Here is a 20742-nt window from a genome sequence, read left to right as displayed (position 1 = left end):
AGGCAGCTCATCATCACCTTCTCAAGGGCAACTAGGGATGGGCAATAATTGCTGGCCTAGCCAGCGAAACCCACATCCCGTGAATGAGTAAAAAGTAATGTATCACTCGATAGCTGTTTCTAAAAAGATCAGTCTCTGTCTTGAACATGTAATTTGAATTAAATTGGCCCAGTAACCACAGTCGTTTGAGAGAGAGTGTTCCACATTTTCACTACCCTTTATGTGCTTCTTGTGTTTTTTTCTTTCTGGTGGTTCTATCGTACTGTGGAAAGAATGTTTTCTTTTCTTTTGAGGGTTACCTTGGTTGCAGGCCCCTTCCATTTGGCAGTTGATATAAGATGTTAAGTGCCAAGCAATGACCACCTCCAACAAGAGAGAATCTACTCACCTTCCTTTGACATTTAACCACCTTAACATTGCTGAATGTTGACTAAAAAGTTAGCTGGACCTGCCATAGAAATACTGTGGCTACAGGAGTTGGGAATTCTGTGGCAAATAACTCACCTCCTGACTCCGCCATTTACAAGGCACAAGTCAGGATGGAATGTTCCTTGCTTATGTGGATGAGTGCAGCTCCAACAACATTCATGAAGCATAACATTATCTAGGACATAGAGCCCGCTTGATCAGCACCCCATCCACCACCTTAAACAATCACCCCCTCCAACACCGACACACAGTGGCAGCAGTGTGTACCATATAGAAGATGCACTGTAGCAACTTGCAAAGCCTCCTTTGACAGCATTTTCTAAACCTGTGACCTCTACCATCTAAAAGGACAAGAACAGCAGATACATGGGAACACCACCACCTGCAAGGTCCCCTCCTAAGCCACATGCCATCCTGAATTGGAACTATATTGTCATTCCTTCACAGTCGCTGGGTCAAAAAGATGCAACTCCCTTCCTAATAGCACTGAAGGTGTACCTACACCACATGACCTGCAGCCATTCAAGAAGGCAGTTCACTACCACTTTCTCTCTCAATTAGGAATGGGAAACAAATACTGGCCTTGTCAGTGATGCTGAAAGAATCCTACGAAAGAATAAAAAACAATGTTGCCTAAGTCAATGATGTATAACACAAGTGGAGCATGCTAAAAGTGCTCATCTGTGAGGAAGATGTTGCCAGAGCTGTAGAGTGCTTCCAGCATTTTCTGTTTATATTTCAGATCTCCAGCATCCATAGCATTTTACCTCCAATATTATGTATTGTTTTGGTAACAGTATCTGAAAATTCAGTAGCACAGTTGTGAAGATGTTTAATACCTTCATTCTACTTGTAATTTTCCCTATTCTCTTTCCCAAGTACCGAGAGCAATACCTGTGCTAAGAGTAAAAGTGTTAAATAGGTCTATCAGTGTGTCACATGAAGGAGAGAGAGAGAGACACACATTTAGAACTCTCTCGCAGCAAGGGACCATTACCTTCTCAATTGGCAGTGACTGCCGCCTGTAATTGTTGGCTTTGTTGAAGAATGAAGAACAGCCAATTTCAGACTGGATGTCAAAGAGTAAAGGATAGTCCACTGATAAAATCACACATCAGTGAACAAATTAAATGTCAGCTTTTACACAATGAAGTGGAGAATTTACTGCTAAAGTGATGTGAAAACGATGTTACTTCTGATTTGCCATTAAGCGACTGAAAGCTAAGTGACATTTCTCATTCAAAAAGTTCTGGTTAGCAAAGAAGGAATAGATTGTGAAACTGATCCAAGTTGAGGGTGTCAGCTTGGCTGCTCTGATATCATGCTCATTTCTGAATTGTAAGCTTATGGGTTCAAGCCCCACTCTAGCACATAATCTACGTTGGTATTTTCATATAGTAGTGAGAAACTATTGCTGAAAAAAGAGACATATCTAAGCTTTTCATCTTGCACCCATTAGGACATTCGCAAGGATACCAATATAAGGGGGGAAACAACAATTTATACTTCATGTAGAGAGAGTGCTAATTGGTTGGCAAGTGGTGTTGCCATGGAGAATGCACTACTGATGGTGACTGACAGTTAACTGCCAAGCATTGTTTGAAATTTAAACCTTGATTGGTCAAGGCATTCCCCCCTCATATTGGTATTCTTGCGAGTGTCCTGATGAGTGCAAGATGAAAAGCTTAGACATGTCTCCTTTTTCAGCAATATTTAAGTTCTGTATTACCAAACGACTATTCGTGGGAAAATCTTGCATTTCCATGGTATCACCTAAACCCAGGAATGACACCACGGGAGGACTTCACTCACTGATCCCAGTACTGACCCCTTGGAAACATCACTCACTGACCCCAATATCGAACCCTCATATAAAATATAGCTATTGAATTGAAACCGAAGAGGATCTTTGACAAAACATAAGTGAAGTTCTATCGCAATGGAGGCAAAAATTCTGGAAACGGATGGGTCAAGGAGTCTAATTTATACTTGTGTTTTAAAGCCTTGCATTATGCAGTACCTTTCATGTCCTCAGTCCATCACCAGAAACTTGTAACTCTTCTGAGTACAAACACATTTCCATCTGTTCCTATTCAGATGAAGTTACATTGTTTGCCATTGTGAGATTTGAACTCTTGATGTCTGTAACTCTTTCGAGTACAAACCTGTTTCCATCTGTTTCAGATGAAGTTACATGTTTCATAGTTTGCCATTGTGAGATTTGAACTCTTGATCTTGGGGTTACAAATCCATTACCATAACCACTTGGCTATTTAGGCCAAGTCTTTTATGTCCTCAGGATGCTCCAATAGCTTCCCATAATCAATTAGGTATTTCTGAATTGTTGTATTTTTTTTTTCACATGAGCATCAGAGCCAAATTGCCTACAGCTGGGTCCCGTGTGGAGCCAATGAGTTCAATGATTTGATTTGCTATTGGAGTTTGAGAGAAAGCTGGGGATGACAGAAAAAGTTCCTGTTCTTCTTTGAATAATGTCATGAGGTCTTTTAAAATCATCTGGTCAAAATCCTGGAACTCCCTCCCTAATAGCACTTGTGGATGTTAAGACAACACACGGACTGCAGCTCACCACCACCTTCTCAAGGGCAATTAGGGATGGGTAATAAGTGTTGGCCCAGCCAGCGATGCTCACATCCTGTGAAATAATAAAAATAAACAAACCTAACCTGCAGAAGGAGAACCTCCCTTTAATGTGTCAAACCTTAACTTTGTGATTGACTTTGTACATCACTTGGATTCCTTGAGTGCTTATGTTTACCTTTCCAGTGGGACTGTCAGACTTGAGACTGATATTCTAGGATTAAGTTGAAAAGGGACCTAGGCATTCTGTGATGTATTCTATATGTCTAGCCAATGTTGAGTAGTAATTAACAATGCAGACAGAACGTTGAACTATATATTTTAAATAGATTTTAGAATTCTCCTTCTTGTGTTCAAACATTTCAATTTTTCCATGCTCCTGCAAATCTAAATCTGTTGCACATACCATTGGCAACCTTGCCTTCAGTTACCAGGGTCCTAAGCTCTAGAGTTCCATCCCTATGTCCCTCTCTGCATCTTTATCGCTCTCCATTATTTGAAACCTACTAGTTTGACTAGGCTTTTGAGTACCCATCCTAATATCTCCATATGTGGCTTGGCATCAAAAAGACTCCTGTGAAACACCTCCTGACATTTTTCTACAACGTATCTGCTATATAAGTGCAGGATGTTGAGGCTGTGTTATGTAGCTAAAACAGAAAAATACAAGTTAGAGCAAGTCATGCTCACACTGTATAGTGCTTCGGTCAGATGATACCTTGAGTGCCGTGTCCAGTTGCTCTTCTCTAGACACAGAGAAATTAAGATGCTCATAGTACTTCAGAGGAGAGCCGAAGGCTAATTGTTAACACCAGAAGACTGAGATATGAGGGAAGCCTGGAGAAACCTTGAGAGTAAGTGACTTTATAGATGTATACATAAAATTTGTAAAGGGTCCGGAAATGGCAGATCATAAAGAATACTTCGGACTACTCCATGAGTAACCAGAGAACAAATACTTAAGATAATTAGATAATTGGTGAAATAACCAGGGAGGAGATAGGGAGAATATATTTCTATGCAGCATGTTGTCATGATCTAAAATGCAGTGTCTGGAAGAGTGTTGGAAGCAGATTCAATAGTAACTTTCAAAGGCGAGCTGAGTATATAATTGAAAAAGCAAAATTTGCTGTGTTTTAATGAGTCGGCACAGGCTTAATGGACTGAATTGCTTGATTGTGTTCTGTATGCTGCTATGAAATTGAGTGCTAGCTAGAGATTTGGGTGTGGAAGATTCAGCCAGTTGGGTGTTAAAACTGGCACAGCTAGATGAAACGGGCATGAATGGTGAAGGTTAACCCCCTTTAAAATCTGCTTGCCTGCAATTCCTAGTGTGCTTGAGGCCAATAATGAGCATTGGAATGCCCCTAAAGGTTCCAATTGTAGCTATCCATTAACATGGAAGCTAGCGTCTTTCTGGTCTCAGGGTACTGGAGGTAAGAAAATAGGAACAGGTGTAGGCCACCTCCTGTCCCTTCTTTCAATTTAATCATGCCTGATCTGTGTCCTGACCCTATTTACTGATCTTGGGTGCTTATCCCTTAATAGCCTTCCCTCCCAAAAGCCTCCCAATCTCAATTTCAATATTTTCATTTGACCTAACTGTAACATCATTTGGGGTGATGGGGGAAGAAAGTTTTGCCATAATTAACATGGACAAGTGTTCCTTAGCATCTCTTTTGTTAAGGATGGCAGTGTCCAGTTGTTGTGCAGGTACAGCTTGCATTGACCAGGCTACCCCAACACTGGAGCTGAGGAATTGGCTTAACGCCAGACATTTTTGAAGCGGAGTTTGAAGTAAAAGTCAAGAGAGTATCTAATCTTTTTACACCCAAAGGATTTAACAGCAAGAGATACATGCAGTTGCACAGTACCTTATCTTGCCATTCAGACACCTCAGAGCGTACTGCTTTTGGAATAACAAAGCATTGCATTATTGATAAAGTTTTGTATAGATTTATTAAATTGACATTGTGCTAAGCAATTTTGGATAATCTTCAATTGAGTCACTTCTTTCCTGTCCATCCATCATTTTTCATTCACTCTTTTTGCATATTTGATCTGATATTCATTTTGCTAACTCCACAAAAGAAATGTACTTAATTGACTCAATTCCAACTATTCAGTTGGCTTATGTTAAAGCATTTCTAAGTCCATTTGGCATTAAGCCACCTTCCTAATGTTATCTCTTCATTTTTGTTTGCGTCTTCTCAAACTTTAATTGAGAGATTTTTTTTCTAAACTGACAGCTCTGTTCTTTTTTTTTCCTTCCCGCCTTTTCTTCCAAATTATCTTTTTCAAAACTTCTGATCCCGCTTGTCTGATTTAATGTGCAGACAGTGAAGGTTAATCTTACTTTCTGCACCTCATATTACCATCTCTAATGTTTTCTTTCCACCATATGCATTTCTTTATTCCTATGCTTCCATCCTTTAAACAATATCCTCCCACTCCTGCCCCCACCGCCCTCCCCCCCCCCCACCCAGTCCCCTTAACTTCTCTGGCTTTACTGTTGAAAGGTTGTCTACTGTCTGATTTGATTTTTGTTCTCCAACTTTTAATGTTTTTTTTATTTTTGACATATTGGTCACGTCATCCTTTATTTTTAGCCTTCTGTCTTTTTTTTTCATTTACTTTGAAGACGTTCTTTTCCTTGAGATCAGAATCTTTTCACTTCTGCCCTTGTTTATCATGTGTGAGGCCTATGCAGACACGTGCATCTTTCCAGCACTGAGCTCCCACCAAGTTTAGAGAGGTCGCATTCGCTGCTCTTATATGGTATCCACAATCATCCTTTAATATCGGTCGCATGCAGGCACACTTGTACATTCAATCATAGACCCTTTGGAGAGGTCAGTGCTTTCCAGGAACTCCTGGTCATATTTAATGATGGCATCCTCCTTCAGTTTAGAGTTGGAAATCGGGTGAATCCCTTTGAGGTGTCAGCCATAGCTCAGTTGGTGACACTTTCATCTCTGAGTCAGGGTTCATAAATTTAAGGCTTTTAGTCCTGTATAGTGCTGAGGGAATGCAGCACTGTTGGAGGTGCCATCTTTCAGATGAGACGTTAAACCAAATACTTGCCTAACTTCTCATGTGGATATAAAAGATCCCATGGCACTATTTTGAAGAAGAGGTGGGGAGTTATCCCCAGCATTTTGGTCAATATGTATCCCTCAATCAAGATGACAAAAAAAGTTTGTCTGGCTATTATCACTTGCTGCTATGTACAAATTGGCTGGAATGTTTCCTGGACTGCAAAACTGACTCCACTTTAAAAGTATTTCATTGGTTAGAAAGCGCTCCTGTGGTCACATAGGTTGCTATAGGAATGCAAGTCTTTCTTTTCTTATGGTCAGTATTATTTTTAAACCATCATCTTGATAATGACAGGGGCTGGGGTTGGGTCCAGGTTTCCCCCATATGCTGTGGAGCTTTGACAGTTTCCCCACTGGAAACAGCCTGATTGACAGGCTTGGCTGCCTGTTGACTGGGGAACATGCCAAAGCAGGCCACAGGAGTAGGTAGGGAGCCTGGCACGACTACTGTGAATGTTTTTTGGGGGGAAGGGGTTTGTGGCAGGGGTGACCGCATCCATGGACCTGAGGGAAGGATTCATACCCTTTGACCCTGGAAGGGTCCAATCCTAGTGTGGGCAGGGGGGAGAGGCTTCTTGATGTAGCGGATAATCTTTGCAGGTGTGGTGGGGGGAGGCACTCCTGCTCCTCATGGCCAATAAAGATACTAACACTCTCTTCAGTGTTGTCTTCACTTCCCTTAAGCTGTCGGGTTTCCTGAGGCTTCGGAAGCCACCACCATCTCTATCCATCTATCTCTTCAAACAGAGAGCTGTCTTTTATACTATAAATGTCTTGCCTCGCGAAGGACCCTGCTTCCTTGTTAATTGGGCATCTGATTTTTCTAGGTGTCAATCTAAATGATGGACTGTGGCACTCTATTAATTTGAATGCCAGAAGGAATCGCGTTAGCATAATTTTGGACAATAACGCTGCCTCAACCTTTCATTCAACCATACAGATGCAAATTTACTCTGGGAGCAGCTATTATTTTGGAGGTAGGTGTTTATCAGCCTGTTGCATCTTTTCACATGTAGCCATTCTCAGTTAATTTACTTTTAACATGTCCCATTTCTCCTTTTTGGCATTCCATTGAGCACCTAAGAATACTTCTTTATTAGAATTTGAACCTTATCTCATTGTAATTTAACACTGAAAACTCATAACCGGATATTTTTGTATTTGAAATGATACTGTTTTCAAGCAATACAGATAACTGGGCACTCAACGTGTAATCTTCCTTTATTTCACAAGACAGGTACAATGTGTAACTGATAAATAATTCTTAATGTACTTATGAGTTGGACATATCTTTAAATGTAATCATCAGATGATTTGGTGGCATAAATTTCCACTCAATAACTTATAATTATGCAGTGCCTTAAACAGCATAAACCTTCCATAAGGTGCTTTATGAATGGATTGATGGAAAGTCAAGGAAGTAGGGAAAGGGAGGAATGCACAGTTATCTAGAGTAAAAGGTAAATGCAAAGATGTAGAGCGGGGGAAAATTTGAAAAAATAAATTAATATGACACCATGTATGCATTCGAAAATGAAGATTATGGTTTTGAGGTCTAAATGCAGTAATCAAAACATCAATGCTCGCCAATGAAAACATGCAAACATAGAATTAAGAGCAGGAGTAGGCCACTCAGCCCCTCAAGCCTGCTCTGCCATTCATAGGCCAGGATTTTTCCTCTGGCAGGCGGGCTGGGCAGGAGCAGGCGGGGGTGGGCATGGAGCCGATCCCCGCCTGCGATCGGCTCCGCGCTACCATTTTACGCGGGCAGGCCAATTAAGGCCCGCCCATCGTAATACACGGCTGGTAGCGCTCACGCTACTTGTGCGGGCAGGGGAGGTGGGCGAGTCAGGGCCAGTGGTCTTTCGTGCTTGCGCGTGAAAGGGCGCAGCAATCCTCCTGAGGCACGGGAAAATGTATTTATTTATTTAGGTAAAGCTTCAGGAAACCTCATCCCGCCCATGGATGAGGTTTCCTGAAAAATGCGAAGGCCGCTTGAGCTCTCGCGCCTGCCCTCCGCCAACCTTAAGGTTGGACAGGCAGCGTTCTCAAGTGGCTCAATTGATTTCTTAATGGCCTTAACAGGCCGTTTATATTTCGGCGGGCACGCAGCCGACTCTAGTGATCACCCGCCAAGTGAAATATCGCGATGACATCGGGAGGCACACCCAACATCATCGCGCGTCATTTTACACATCAGCATGTCGGGCCCACCCCCGCACACCGACTGGAAGATTCTGCCCGTAAGATCACGACTGATCTGATTTTACCCTCATTTTCTTGCCTACCTCCAATAACCTTTCACCCCTTTGCTTATCAAGAATCTATCCACCTCTGCCTTAAAGATAGTCAAGGACTCTGCCTCAACCAGCTTTGGAGGAAGAGAATTCCAAAGTCTTTCAACCCTCTAAGAGAAAAACTTTTTCCTCATCTCTGTCTGAAATGGGCAACACGTTGTTTTGAAACAGTGACCCTGAGTTCTAGATTCCCCCAAAGGAGGAAACATCCTCTCTGCATTCACCCTGTCAAGTCCCCTCAGGACCTTAAATGTAAAAGCTTGCAGGGCCTTAGCAAGAGAGAGGATGTAAGCCATTGTGCCCCCTCTGACCTTTTCCGCCATTCAATAAGATCATGGTTTATCTGCATCTTAACTCCATCTACCAGCCTTAGCTCCCCAACACTTTATACCCTTGCCTAACAAAAATCCATGAAGGGCAGTGTTCAGAACGCTTGAATGAGTACACATTATCAGGGTCAAGAGTATCTTCTGCTGATGGAAGTAATCATCTCTTTAGTTTCCACTCCTGACCTCCCATGTCCCGTGATTGATGTGATGAGCAACTGCAAGCCTCAGGGATGTTGTTCATTCTTCACGTGTGAAACCAGACGATGAGTGTTAAGTGGCTTGTTTAGCAACAGAGACAATTACAGACAGGTCCAAGCTGGTGCTAAAATATGTAGCAAGAGTTCACAGGTAGCAGTGGCTAGTGGGAGCTGCTGAATAATTTTCTCCTCCCTAATCTGGGAACATTGAAGTCAATCGTACTTCATCCCCTGTTGCTCTGATTTAGGCCAATTAATGCAGAATGGGCGGAAGAGTAATTGAAGCTGTACTTAAATAGTTTGCCGAGTACATTTATCCTTGGAGGAGGTTCTACGGTAATAAAATGACATTTTAAAGTACTTTCATGTGGTGAAGTAAGTTACCATTATTAAAGTCATATTTGTTTCTTTACCAAGTCTTCATAATCTCGATAATCCTCCACATCCAAAAGTTGGACAAAACCTATTCAAATCCATGTGGGTTTGAAATGCTTAGGGTGGGATTTTCCGGTTCCGCCATAAGCAAGAATCATGATGGGCGGAGGCACAAAATCACAAAATTTGAAGTGATGGCAAGTCAGTTTTCCGTCAGTGGGAAAATATGTTGGGATTTTCCCTTCTGGATTTCCATGGTGGGTTTGAGTTTCCCGCTGCTCCCGTCAGGAACTGCATTTGCATCCCGTCGTATATCATGAACGCTCATTAGAAACCCAGCTTGCCGGAATTATGTTTGCACTCCAAATTTAATTGCCCCGCCAGCGGATAATTAGACCGGTCTGATTCACAACCGGATTTAAGTAGTGTGCACCCGGCAACCTACACTTCATTCGCAGCTTTGAAGTTTGCACATGCAGCGTTCACCTGCCTTTCACTGTGCTGCTCTCGTGGCCACTCCGGCTCCTTGTTGTGGCTGCACAGTCGAGACCAATGGGAAGGGAAAGGGGTGGAAGGCAGATATTTGACTGAGTTTGGGGGTGGGGGGGGGGTGGTGCGGTGGGGCGGGGGGGTGACTGGACAGAGGCAATGGAGGAGGTGGTCTAGGTCACATGACTTGGGGGTGGGTGGGGAATGACTGGACCCCAGCAGGGAAGGGGTGGACGGAGACACATGACTGGAGGTTAAAGGAAAAGGTGGGGTGGGGGGGATAAGTTTGAGGCAGTCCTGGGGCAGTGGGGACCATATAGTCGGGGCCAGAATTTAAAGGCAGTCTTGGGCAGTGCAGACCATGCTACAGGGCTATGCCTGGCATGCATGCCTTGGTCCCAGTCCAGGGAGGGGGAAGGCTCGGCTGTGGTGGGTTGATCATGCACAGCATGATGTGCTGGGCGTGGTCATTCCCTCACATTCGGGTTGATGGCTTGGTACTGAGCGACAGATGTAACTTTGTTTACTCTAAAGACAACATACTGGAGCTTCACTGTCATCCTGTTACAGGCCTCCACATTTTCATGTTAGCAGATTGAGATGTGTACGAGGGAGCCTCGGACACTGATGGCATTGTCACGATCAGATCAACATTTCACTTGCCCTTATGAGAGCTAGCACAAGGATTACGTCAAGTCACACTAGCCAGACCTTGAGGTGCAAACCAGCATCCTCACATGTAATAGGCTGGCATTATGAGACTAGGCACATGCCTAGAGTATCGCATAGTCATTGCCATCTAGCGGACATTTCAAGAGTCACCAAGTGCTAATGAGATCCATTGCTCTCCGTCATGGAGGTGGAGAGTGGAAACTATTGTAGAGATACTGTTTAGCTGTAAGTGCGGTCAAAAGTTAATGCTGCAGGGAAGGCTAGGGTCCCCGACAATTACTTAAAATGTAACCCGCACCCAAAACTGACAGTAGTTACATGGAGACCATTGAAAACTTCACTCGGTTGGAATGACTCCGATGTGGATCACCAGTAACACCCATAACATCCACAGAGAACAGACCCCAGTGCAGCCACATCAGGATAATAAAAAAATGTCCAAAATCTATACTCATGAGGCCATGTTACACGATCCTCTTACAGATGAGTTATGCAACCACCATATTCATATAGCAACTGGTTTTGTTCATGTTGCTTCTGTGGACATACAGGCAAATAACTGATCTGAGATTGAGCGAGGCACCATATCCCTGAGGGACTCGATGGGATATACTTTGGAGGATGGGGGGGCATTGGCTAGATTTGGATGATCTCGGAATATTGCAACACATGGAAGAGCCATTCACTGGCTGAGACTTTGAAGCTGAAAAGAAAAATATATTTACACGTGTGCAAAGTATATAAAGTGAGTGAACACCCATGTCACCATTGTGCTGTCAGTACTTCTAAATTTTTCTAATCCTGCCACTACGTCTGGGTGCAATCATGACATCCGCAGCAGAGGTGGAGGCAGCCTGCTGACTACTACGCCCTGTTGCCTGATCTTGGTAGACGTCCTCAGGACGCCCAAGGCCTAGGGGACCCTGACCTGATAAGGGTGCCCTGCTCGGGGGCAGTTGCAGCCCCTTCGGCTGGAGCTGGAGTTGATGGGGTCACAGGCAGAGGAAAATTGGAGCAGCTGGACACCCTTGAAGTGTATGATGTGGAGCCCCCCAGGGTGTCCAGCTGACTCTCCACCTCCCTGTGGGTGCCCACTCTGACTTCTTGAGGAGAAGGGGCACCTGGAAGGATGTCGAGGTGCCCCGGCCCCCTCTTGCCTAACCACTGATGGATCCCACTAATGGCTGCAGTGATAGTGTGCACGCAGGCCTGAGCATATCTGACAGAAACTACTGGGCCCGGGTCTCCATAGAGAATGCCACCATCTCAGTGGTGACCTTGATTCACTTGCATGTCAGAGCCATGATACCAGACAGAACGTGAATGGACTCCTCCATCCTTCATTCTAATCTGCTGGTGGCCTCTGGCAACCCTGCCTTCTGTCCCCCTGCCTGCCTTTGGAACTCAGGCATTTCTCTGAGGGCCAATTCCAGAGGCTCATCTTCGGACTCAAACTCAGCATGGCCCTGGTCTCCAGCAATCCTCCAAGTGTCGGGGACCTTGGCTGACACTGCCTCCACTCTCTGTGGAGCTGTTTCTGTGCTGTGCTCACCAGATAGTGACCCCGAGCCTGCTCTAGAACTAGGTCCCACCCAAGTGTGCGCATCTGCGCTGGTGGAGGGTGCAGGTGAATGCAGTGACAGTTATTCCTTGGATGCTTCCTCAGGGTCCTCATTCGAGGCGCTCCGGGGGCTGGGGCTGATGGGCTGGCTGGTGGTATCCCTGTAGCTTTGCTTGTTGGTGCCTGTCATAGAGAGGAAGTTGTTAGTGATTAGATAGACAGTTGCCTACATTAAATGGCACTCATACTGTCTGCAGGTTGGTGATGAATACTGGATGGACCCTCACTGGCTGGTTGGGAGATGCCCATCTAGCCTTCGGCGCAGGAACGGTCCCTGTCCCCACAAGCCACCTCTGCCGCCTGCTCCTCGAAGGCGTTGAGTGGCCTCAACTCCGGCCTTCCCCCTTTAGCCTGGGAACTCTCCTCTTGTTATGAGTGATCTTGTCCTGCATAAAGACGGATGAATAAACTGTGAGCAGCATGGATACAAGAGCAGATCAAAAGCATGCATGCCTGCTGTGTGTGCTTAGTGGTCCCCAGTAAGGCTGAAGCCATGACGTGTAGGATGTTACATGAGATGATGAGGTTGAAGTGTACATGAGAGAATCAGTGGTCATGTCCCTTCTGCTGGTAGTGTGTAAGATCCTGGGGTCTGTAACCCTGAGAATGCCTGATGGCCTTATGGGAGTGTGAATTGAGAGTGAGGAGAAGCTTGACTTACCCTGGCAGAACGGATGAGATCATTCACCATCTTCCTGCACTGCAGGGTGGTCCTCTTCTGAGGTCCAGAGGGGCTGACCTCCCTGGCAACCTCCTCCTAAGCCTGCATGGTGAGGTTGGTGGAACTCCTGGTGCCATGTCTCAGAGAGCAGTCCTCCCGCTGGTCCTGGACTGCCTGTGGGAGTCTCTCCAACCGCTTGTGGCTGAACTTTGTGGGCGGGGGGGGGAGATGGTTTGGATCTTCTCGGGGCCCATTGCTTGACTGACCGCAACAAGCCCTGGATTGCAGAGAGTGAAAGTTTGTGTGGATCCCGCTTAAATATGGCGGCTGGACCTTCAACCCACGAGATAACAGCAGGGCAGACAAATCTGAGCCTCCCCACCCCCACCACGAGATTCGGTGAGCTGCTCATTTATGCAGAAGCAATAACTGAAAAGCAGATGACGAGGCACAACAGCCCACACCATCGCCCAGCAGGAGCCACGTCTACTTCCCCACCCACCACCGTGCTTAGTCTCCAGGCTGGAAAATTCCCCCCATAATTTCGGAGGAAATAATTGTGTGTTCATCGATGAAAATATAATAAATGGCAGCACTCTGCACTACTGCTTCATAAGAAATTTATTGCTGCTTTAAAAGATTGGATTCTTTCCAGTATGCAGATCAGGTCAAGTTTTTTTTTTATCGGGGATTGAATGCCAAGACTTATGATGCCTCCAACTGTTCAAGTGAAACTAAAACTGTGTCACTGGACTGCCAAGCTGCTTACTTGAATGAGCCTTGCCAGAGTCAGTGTTCTCAAATTGAAGAGACACTCAGCTAAACTGAAAAAAATGAAGCCCCAAGAGTTATAATTATAGCGTTGTAAGGAGCAGGATAGAGAGCTGGGCAAAAACAATATCACCAATAACTTATATTTATATAGCACCTTTAACACTGCAAAACGTCTCAAGGCACTTCACAGGAACATTATAAAGTAAAATATCAGAGCTAGCCACAGACAATTAAACAACTCTCTGGAGGAGGAGTCTCCACGAATATCCCCATCCTCAATGATGGGGGAGCCCAGCACATCAGTGCAAAAAATAAGGCTGAAGCATTCGCAACAGTCTTCAACCAGAAGTGCCAAGTGGATGATCCATCTTGGCCTCCTCCGGAGGTCCCCAGCATCAGATGCCAGTCTTCAGCCAATTCGATTCACTCCATGTGATATCAAGAAATGGCTGAAGGCACTGGCGATGGGCCCTGATGATATTCCAGCAATAGTATTTTTTAATCAATCATGGGATGTGGGCGTCGTTGACTAGGCCAGCATTTATTGCCCATCCATAATTACCCTGTTAAAGCAGCATTTTAAGAGTCAACCACATTGCTGTGTGTCTGGAGTCACATGGAGGCCAGACCAAGTAAGGACATCAGATTTCCTTCCCTAAAAGACATTAGTGAACCAGATGGGTTTTTACAGCAATCAGCAGACTTTTCATTCCGGATTTTTTTAAAGTTAAAATCAAATCCCACCACCTTCCATGGTGGGATTTGAACCCAGGTCACCAGAGCATTACCCTGGGTCTCTGGATTACAGCCCAGTGACATCACCACTATGCTACTACAACAACAGCACTTTTAATGACGCAGCAATGTGGAAAATTGCCCAGGTATGTCCTGTACACAAAAAGCAGGACAAATCCAACTTGGCCAATTACCACCCCATCAGTCTACTCTCCATCATCAGTAAAGTGCTATCAAGCAGCACTTGCTTCACAATAATCTGCTCACTGATGCCCAGTTTGGGTTCCGCCAGGGTCACTCAGCCCCTGACTTCATTTCAGCCTTGGTTCAAACATGGACAAAAGAGCTAAACTCCCGAGGTGAGGTGAAAGTGACTGCTCTTGACATCAAGGCCGCATTTGACTGAGTATGACATCTAGGAGTCCAAACAAAACTGGAGTCACTAGGAATCAGGAGGAAAACTCCCCACTGTTTGGAGTCACACCTAGCACAAAGGAAGATTGTTGTGGTTGTTGGAGGCCAATTATCTCAGTTCCAGGACATCACTTCAGGAATTCGTTAGGGTAGGCACAAACATCTTCAGTTGCTTCATCAATGACCTTCGTTCCATCAGAAAGCCAGAAGTGGGGGTGTTTGCTGATGATTACACAATGTTCAGCAGCATTTGTCACTCCCCAGATACTGAAGCAGTCCATGTCCAAATGCAGCAAAGCCTGGGCAATATCCAGGCTTGGGCTGACAAATGGCAAGTAATATTTGCACTTCACAAGTGCCAGGCAATGACCATCTCCTACAAGAGAGAATCTAACCATCACCCCTTGACATTCAATGGCATTACAATCACTGAATCCCCCTACTATCAACATCCTGGGGGTTACCATGGACCAGAAACTGAACTGGACTGGCCATATAAATATTGTGGCTATAAGAGCAGGTCAGAGGCTAAGAATCCTGACTCCCTAAAAGCTGTCTTAAACCTACAGGCACAAGTCAGGAGTGTGATGGAATGCCCTGCACTTGCCTGGATGAGTGCAGCTCCAACAACACTGAAGAATCTTGACACCATCCAGGACTAAGCAGCCCATTTCATTGGCACCCTATCCACAAATATTCACTCCCTCCACTACCAATGCATAGTGGCAGCAGTACATACCATCTACAAGATGCACTGTGAGAACTCACCAAGGCTCCTTAGACAGCACTTTCCAAACCCACAACCACTACCATATAGAAGGACAAGGGCAACGGATAAGTGGGAGCATCACCACCTGGAAGTTCCCCTCCAGGTCACTCACTATCCTGACTTGGAAATATATCACCATTCCTTCACTGTCATTGGGTCAAAATCCAGGGACTCCCTTCCTAACAGCACTGTGGGTGTACCTACACCACAGAGACCGCAGCAGTTTAAGAAGGCAGCTCCCCACCACCTTATCAAGGGCAATTAGGGATGGGCAATAAATGCTGGCCTAGTCAATGATGCTCACATCGCAAAAATGAATTTAAAACAATAAGGAGATATTGGTCAAAGGGGTAGGTTTTAAGGAGTGTCGTAAAGGAGGAAAGCAAAGTAGAGAGGCCGAGTGATGTAGGGAGGGAACTCTACATCTTAGCACCTAGGTAACTGAAGACATGGCCAGCATTGGTGATGTGATTAAAAATCAGGGAAGTTCAAGAAATCAGAAGAAGATGAATGCAGAAATCATGGGGGGTTTTGGGGTTGGAGGAGATTAGATATAGGGAGGAGTGAGACCAGGGATGGATTTGAAAACAAGGAAGAGAGTTTTAAAATCAAGATCTTGCTTAACTGGGAGCCATTGTAAGTTAATAAGCACAGGAGTGATAAGTGAATTAGTTAAGGTTCAGCTTAGAGTTGTGCGTTAAGACAGGGCCAGCAAGTTAGATGACCTCAACTTTACAGAGGATTGAATGTGAGAAAGTGAGGGTATAATCTGCCATGTGTATTGGAATAGTTAGGTTTGGAGGCAACAAAAGCATGAATGAACTCAAAGGGGCAAAGTTGGGTGATGTTGCAGATGCTATAGGCAGTATTAGTCATGGCGTGACTGTCTGGTTGGAAGTTCATCTCGAGGTCAAATGTGACATCAAGATTGCAAACAGACTGCTTCAGTCTCAGATTGTTGCCAGGGAGAGGGATGGAGTCAGTAGCTAGGGAATGGAGTTTGAAGCAGGGAGGTAGAGCTGGGTGTCATCAAGGTACATATATAAAATGACACTGTGCTTTCAGATGGTGTTGCTGAAGGGAAGCATGTCTATAAGACCTTGGAGGAAGCCAAGGATAGATCCTCCAGGTGATCAGTGATAATGGTACAGCAGCAGGAAGAGAGGTCATTGCAAGTCATATTCTAGATATTATTCAGATGAGAGCAGCCCCATCCAGTTGGACATGAGTGGAGTGGCATTGGAGGAGGATAGTGTGATCAACAATGTCAAAGGCTGTGGACAGGTCAAGAAGCATGAAGAGTGAAAGTTGCGTAGGATGTCATTTGTGATAATAGGGCATATTCAGCAATCCCTAGCACTGATTAATCTGACCTGCACCCACTTTGAGCTGGGAGTACAGTACACAGTATCAGTGATTTTAGCCTTAATGTTTAGTCGAGCTGACTTCAAATAAACACTCTGTGCATTAGTTTTTCAATTTGTCAAACTCCATCTCATTTATCTTAATTTCCTTAATATGAATGCATCTGAACACAACTGAACTAAAAATATCCTTAATCTAGGCATTGAATGTTACCTAATTATTTCTAATGTTTTTGTGTACAATATCACAAAAAACAACTGTCAGGTTTAACTAAAATGCAGCACCAGGTTTTAGAGAATTGATAATTTAATATAGCTTTTTGTTACGTGTCCTGTGGTGGCTTAGTTTCCAATTAATTAGTGACATAGTGCTCTGTTGTATGAAGTTTTCCTTAGGAGCTGTTTCTATTTGTACATCCTGATCTGAGCCTATAATACTACTTCTAACAATATTACTTGTGAAGTTGATGTTTGTTGTTATTCAGGGTTCAGCTGAACATATTTTTCCACTCAGTCCAGCGCATGGTGATTATTGGCATTGTCATGACAACATAATTGTCTTTATCCTCATTATGAATCCTTTCATGGGCTTATCCTGTAATACATCTGCAACCTCTTCCATACTGGCAGTTCACTTGTACACTCTGCTCTTCCATATCTGGACCCTATTAACCGAGTCCATCTTTGGTAGGACCTTCATTTGTCATTGCCTTGCTCTCTGGAACATTTTACCTGTATTTAAATGGTGACTATTACTGAAAGTGCTTCATTGGCTGTGAGGTGTTTTGGGCCAATCTGAGGTCATAAAAGCACTTACATCTTCCTAGATCTACCTCCTCCTTGCCCCCGGCCCCCACCTTCAAAAACCTCCTCAAAGATGAATTTGGTTCCATGCTTGATTCCTCCAGCCCTTGCTCTGTATCTACTTCCCCACCTTATCCTTTTTTAAAAAACCTTGGGATATTTATGCAACACTAAATATGCAACATAAGAGTGCTGTGGTTCTTTTGCTGGTGACTATTGTTAAGTGATCATGACTGCAGTGAAGATATAATTAGGCTGGATCTAATGGGATGCTGTGGTCCCTGCACCCCCTCCCCTTGGTTAAAAGGTCGGGGGGGGCGCCTGTCCATGATCCTAACGACTGCCCTGCTGCATTTTAATGGGAGCACCTTAATTGTTTTAAGGTGACACTTTTGCCCCTCTCTGGTAGCAAGTCCCGCCTTAGAAAGCTGCTAGCCAATCGGATGGCTGGCAGGCCTGTGGTCCCAGCAGCACCACTGGCCACTGCTGAGACAACAGGCAGTCCCACCGCTCAGAGGAGCCCGGATAAGTACAGCGTCGGGGATCTCTGCGAGGGAGGTTGGGGGAGGTGAGGTGGGGTGGGCGGGTGGGGGGATGGCGGTGCTGGGCGGGTTCAAGAGGCCAGTGGGGAGTGTTAAAGGGTGGGCTGACCTTGGGAGGTGGCGCCTCTGTCGGGTCTAAGCAGCCGCACAGGAGAACCCCCGTTTTGCCCGACACCAGACTGCGCAGTTAAAGCTGCTGGGCTTCACGCCTGATGTGGGCCCCACCGCATCGTGGATAAAATACCAGCAGCGTTGGTATGAGCCTTTTTAAGTAGCCATTAATTGGTTACTTTAGGGCCTCAATAGGCCCAAGGGAGGGTAGGCTGCTCAATACCTTTCCCACCTCCCTGCAAGTAGGCAGTGGGGAGGTCACCCAATGGATTTAACTGGAAACCCGCATATTCGAACATGCCAGCAACCAAGTGTAAAATCCCACCCAAAACAAACTTAAGATGTATACAAGATTTCTCCATTGATTGCTGCATTATACATGAAACCATCATATATTAATAATTGTTATTCTTCAAATAATACTGTATGAATAATTAGAACTATCTTCATAGCCAGAACCTTGCTCTGCCCTCTCTAGGTGTCAGAAAAGGACAGCTCACTGGGTCTTGTAGCTTTTGGGTCTTTGCTGTAGTATGGACTATGTTAAGCTAAACTCCAGAAAAGGGTGGACCATAATAGTCTGTGATATCACAGCGGGAAGTGACATATACTCTCGTGGTCTGAATCTAGGAGAAAGCAGCGTGGAGAGAAGTTAGTGTAAGAGAATGTGCTCAAAACCGTAAATATGTTACAATAAAGTTAGAGCGTTTGCAGCTGGCATTCTTTGGGGGTTATTGAAACTATTCCAACCCAACAACATAATAATATATTTCCAAACAGTTCTTGTCATCTGACTGTTTAATATGTATTTCTTTCTTCAAAGGTTGCCCTGAAAATGCCACTACTGCCGATTGTTTAAATCCCTTCGGTGCGTTTGAAGGTTGCATGCGGCTGATATTGATTGACAACCAGGCAGTGGATCTCACGTTGGTGCAACAAGGCTTGCAGGGAAACTTCTCTGACCTCCATATAGATTTGTGTGCTATCCAGGACAGGTAATTGTATGGTTTTCTAAAATAATGAATAGTCAAATGAAACGTAACAACTCTCTTTTATATGAACGTTTTTGGGTCAAATGATGGCTTTTTTAAGAGTTGCATTTTCTTTTCCCTGAACGGTATCGGAACAGAGGAACAGAGTCGGAACAGAGTTATCTAGGTTTCAAATGGCTCTTAGGACTCATTTAAATGACCGATGATCACGTTGCACCTTACTTCACTGGGGGACAGTAACATGCTATTTTGGGTGACCAGCAATGTATCAACCAACACTGCTAAATTTTTGGTATCAGTATCGGCTGTCGAGCTTTCTGGACACATCTTGAAGGTTCTGACACAAGTTTCTGTGCAGGTCCATAGATGTTTGCCATGTTTCACCACCCTGCTCAGACGGCGTCAGGGACATCACAACAAAATTCTGATTGTGTCATTGCCAAAGATCACACAAGTGCTCTTTTTGCAGGGCTCACTGGATCAGCAGCAGGAGCTTGGCTTATTTATTTTGGTCGCCCCCCCCCCCCCACAACCCCCCCTCCTCTTAGCCTGAGTTAATGCAATTACAGTATATTCCGAGCCAGCCCATCTGACTGCATTTTCAGTGGAAGTTCATCTTTTTGTGGATGCAAGGCTCTGTGATAGCTTTGTGAGTTATGTGTATATTAATTATTCATTTTTACAGGGTTCAGGTTGGCTGTGAGAAATTGTGTGACCTTGTTTGTCTCCAGTTGAGCTTTGAGTCACAATGTACCATTTGGTTGCTTTCACTAAAGGCTGAAATGTTATTTGTGTATTAAATTGGAGACTGGCTGATCCATAACAGTTTGTATTTGAACATTATTTTTATATATAACACACAACAAACAGCTATTAGAGGTGGAGTAGCACTAATAATGATAATAATAAATACTTAATATTTATGCAGTGCCTTCTTGAAATACATTCAAGTGCTTTATGTAGTGATTGTGGCTGCAGTGAAGATATTATTGAGACCAAATTAAATGCGTACATGATTGCCCCTTCAATTGCTGCATTACACATGAAACCATAAAATATTAATCACTGTTTTCTTCAGGTACAATGCTTTTGAAGTGCACTGACTGTAGTTATGTAGACAAACGCCTCAGCTGTTTTACATCAGTCACATTCAACAAATGGCAATACAATAGCAGTCTACACTTGTGCTTTTCTCTATTAACACTACTTCCATGGCCTCTCAATGAAAGGGCAGTGGGACACCCATTAAGGCGGACTTGGACTTGGTGACTGAATGCTTGGTCAGTCTAATGGGCTCTGAGGAGAACTTTTTACTGAGAAGTCCAGAAACGTGGAGGGATTTAGGGAAAACATTTGTAAGCTAATAGTTCTTCCACCAATAATGGAGCAGGAGAAAGAAAAGCCTCTTCTGGAAAGAGGGAAAGGAGGAAAAGAAGAGGATATGAGTTAGGATGTAGAGCTGGGGCAG

General features: G+C 44.4%; 1 protein-coding gene across 1 annotated transcript in view; it reads left to right on the top strand.

Annotated features, from left to right (window-relative positions):
- LOC121284659 (contactin-associated protein-like 5) overlaps positions 1-20742 on the top strand; it is a 1009875-nt gene that overhangs the window by 472932 nt on the left and 516201 nt on the right. Inside the window, exons 9-10 of the mRNA XM_041200217.1 lie at positions 6956-7105; positions 19106-19277. Coding sequence (XP_041056151.1) covers positions 6956-7105; positions 19106-19277 — 322 coding nt within the window. The remainder of the gene's footprint in view (positions 1-6955; positions 7106-19105; positions 19278-20742) is intronic.

This window comes from Carcharodon carcharias, chromosome 12 (genome assembly GCF_017639515.1).
Source record: "Carcharodon carcharias isolate sCarCar2 chromosome 12, sCarCar2.pri, whole genome shotgun sequence".
Lineage (NCBI taxonomy): Eukaryota > Metazoa > Chordata > Chondrichthyes > Lamniformes > Lamnidae > Carcharodon > Carcharodon carcharias.
This window is presented reverse-complemented; position numbering and strand designations above follow the sequence as displayed.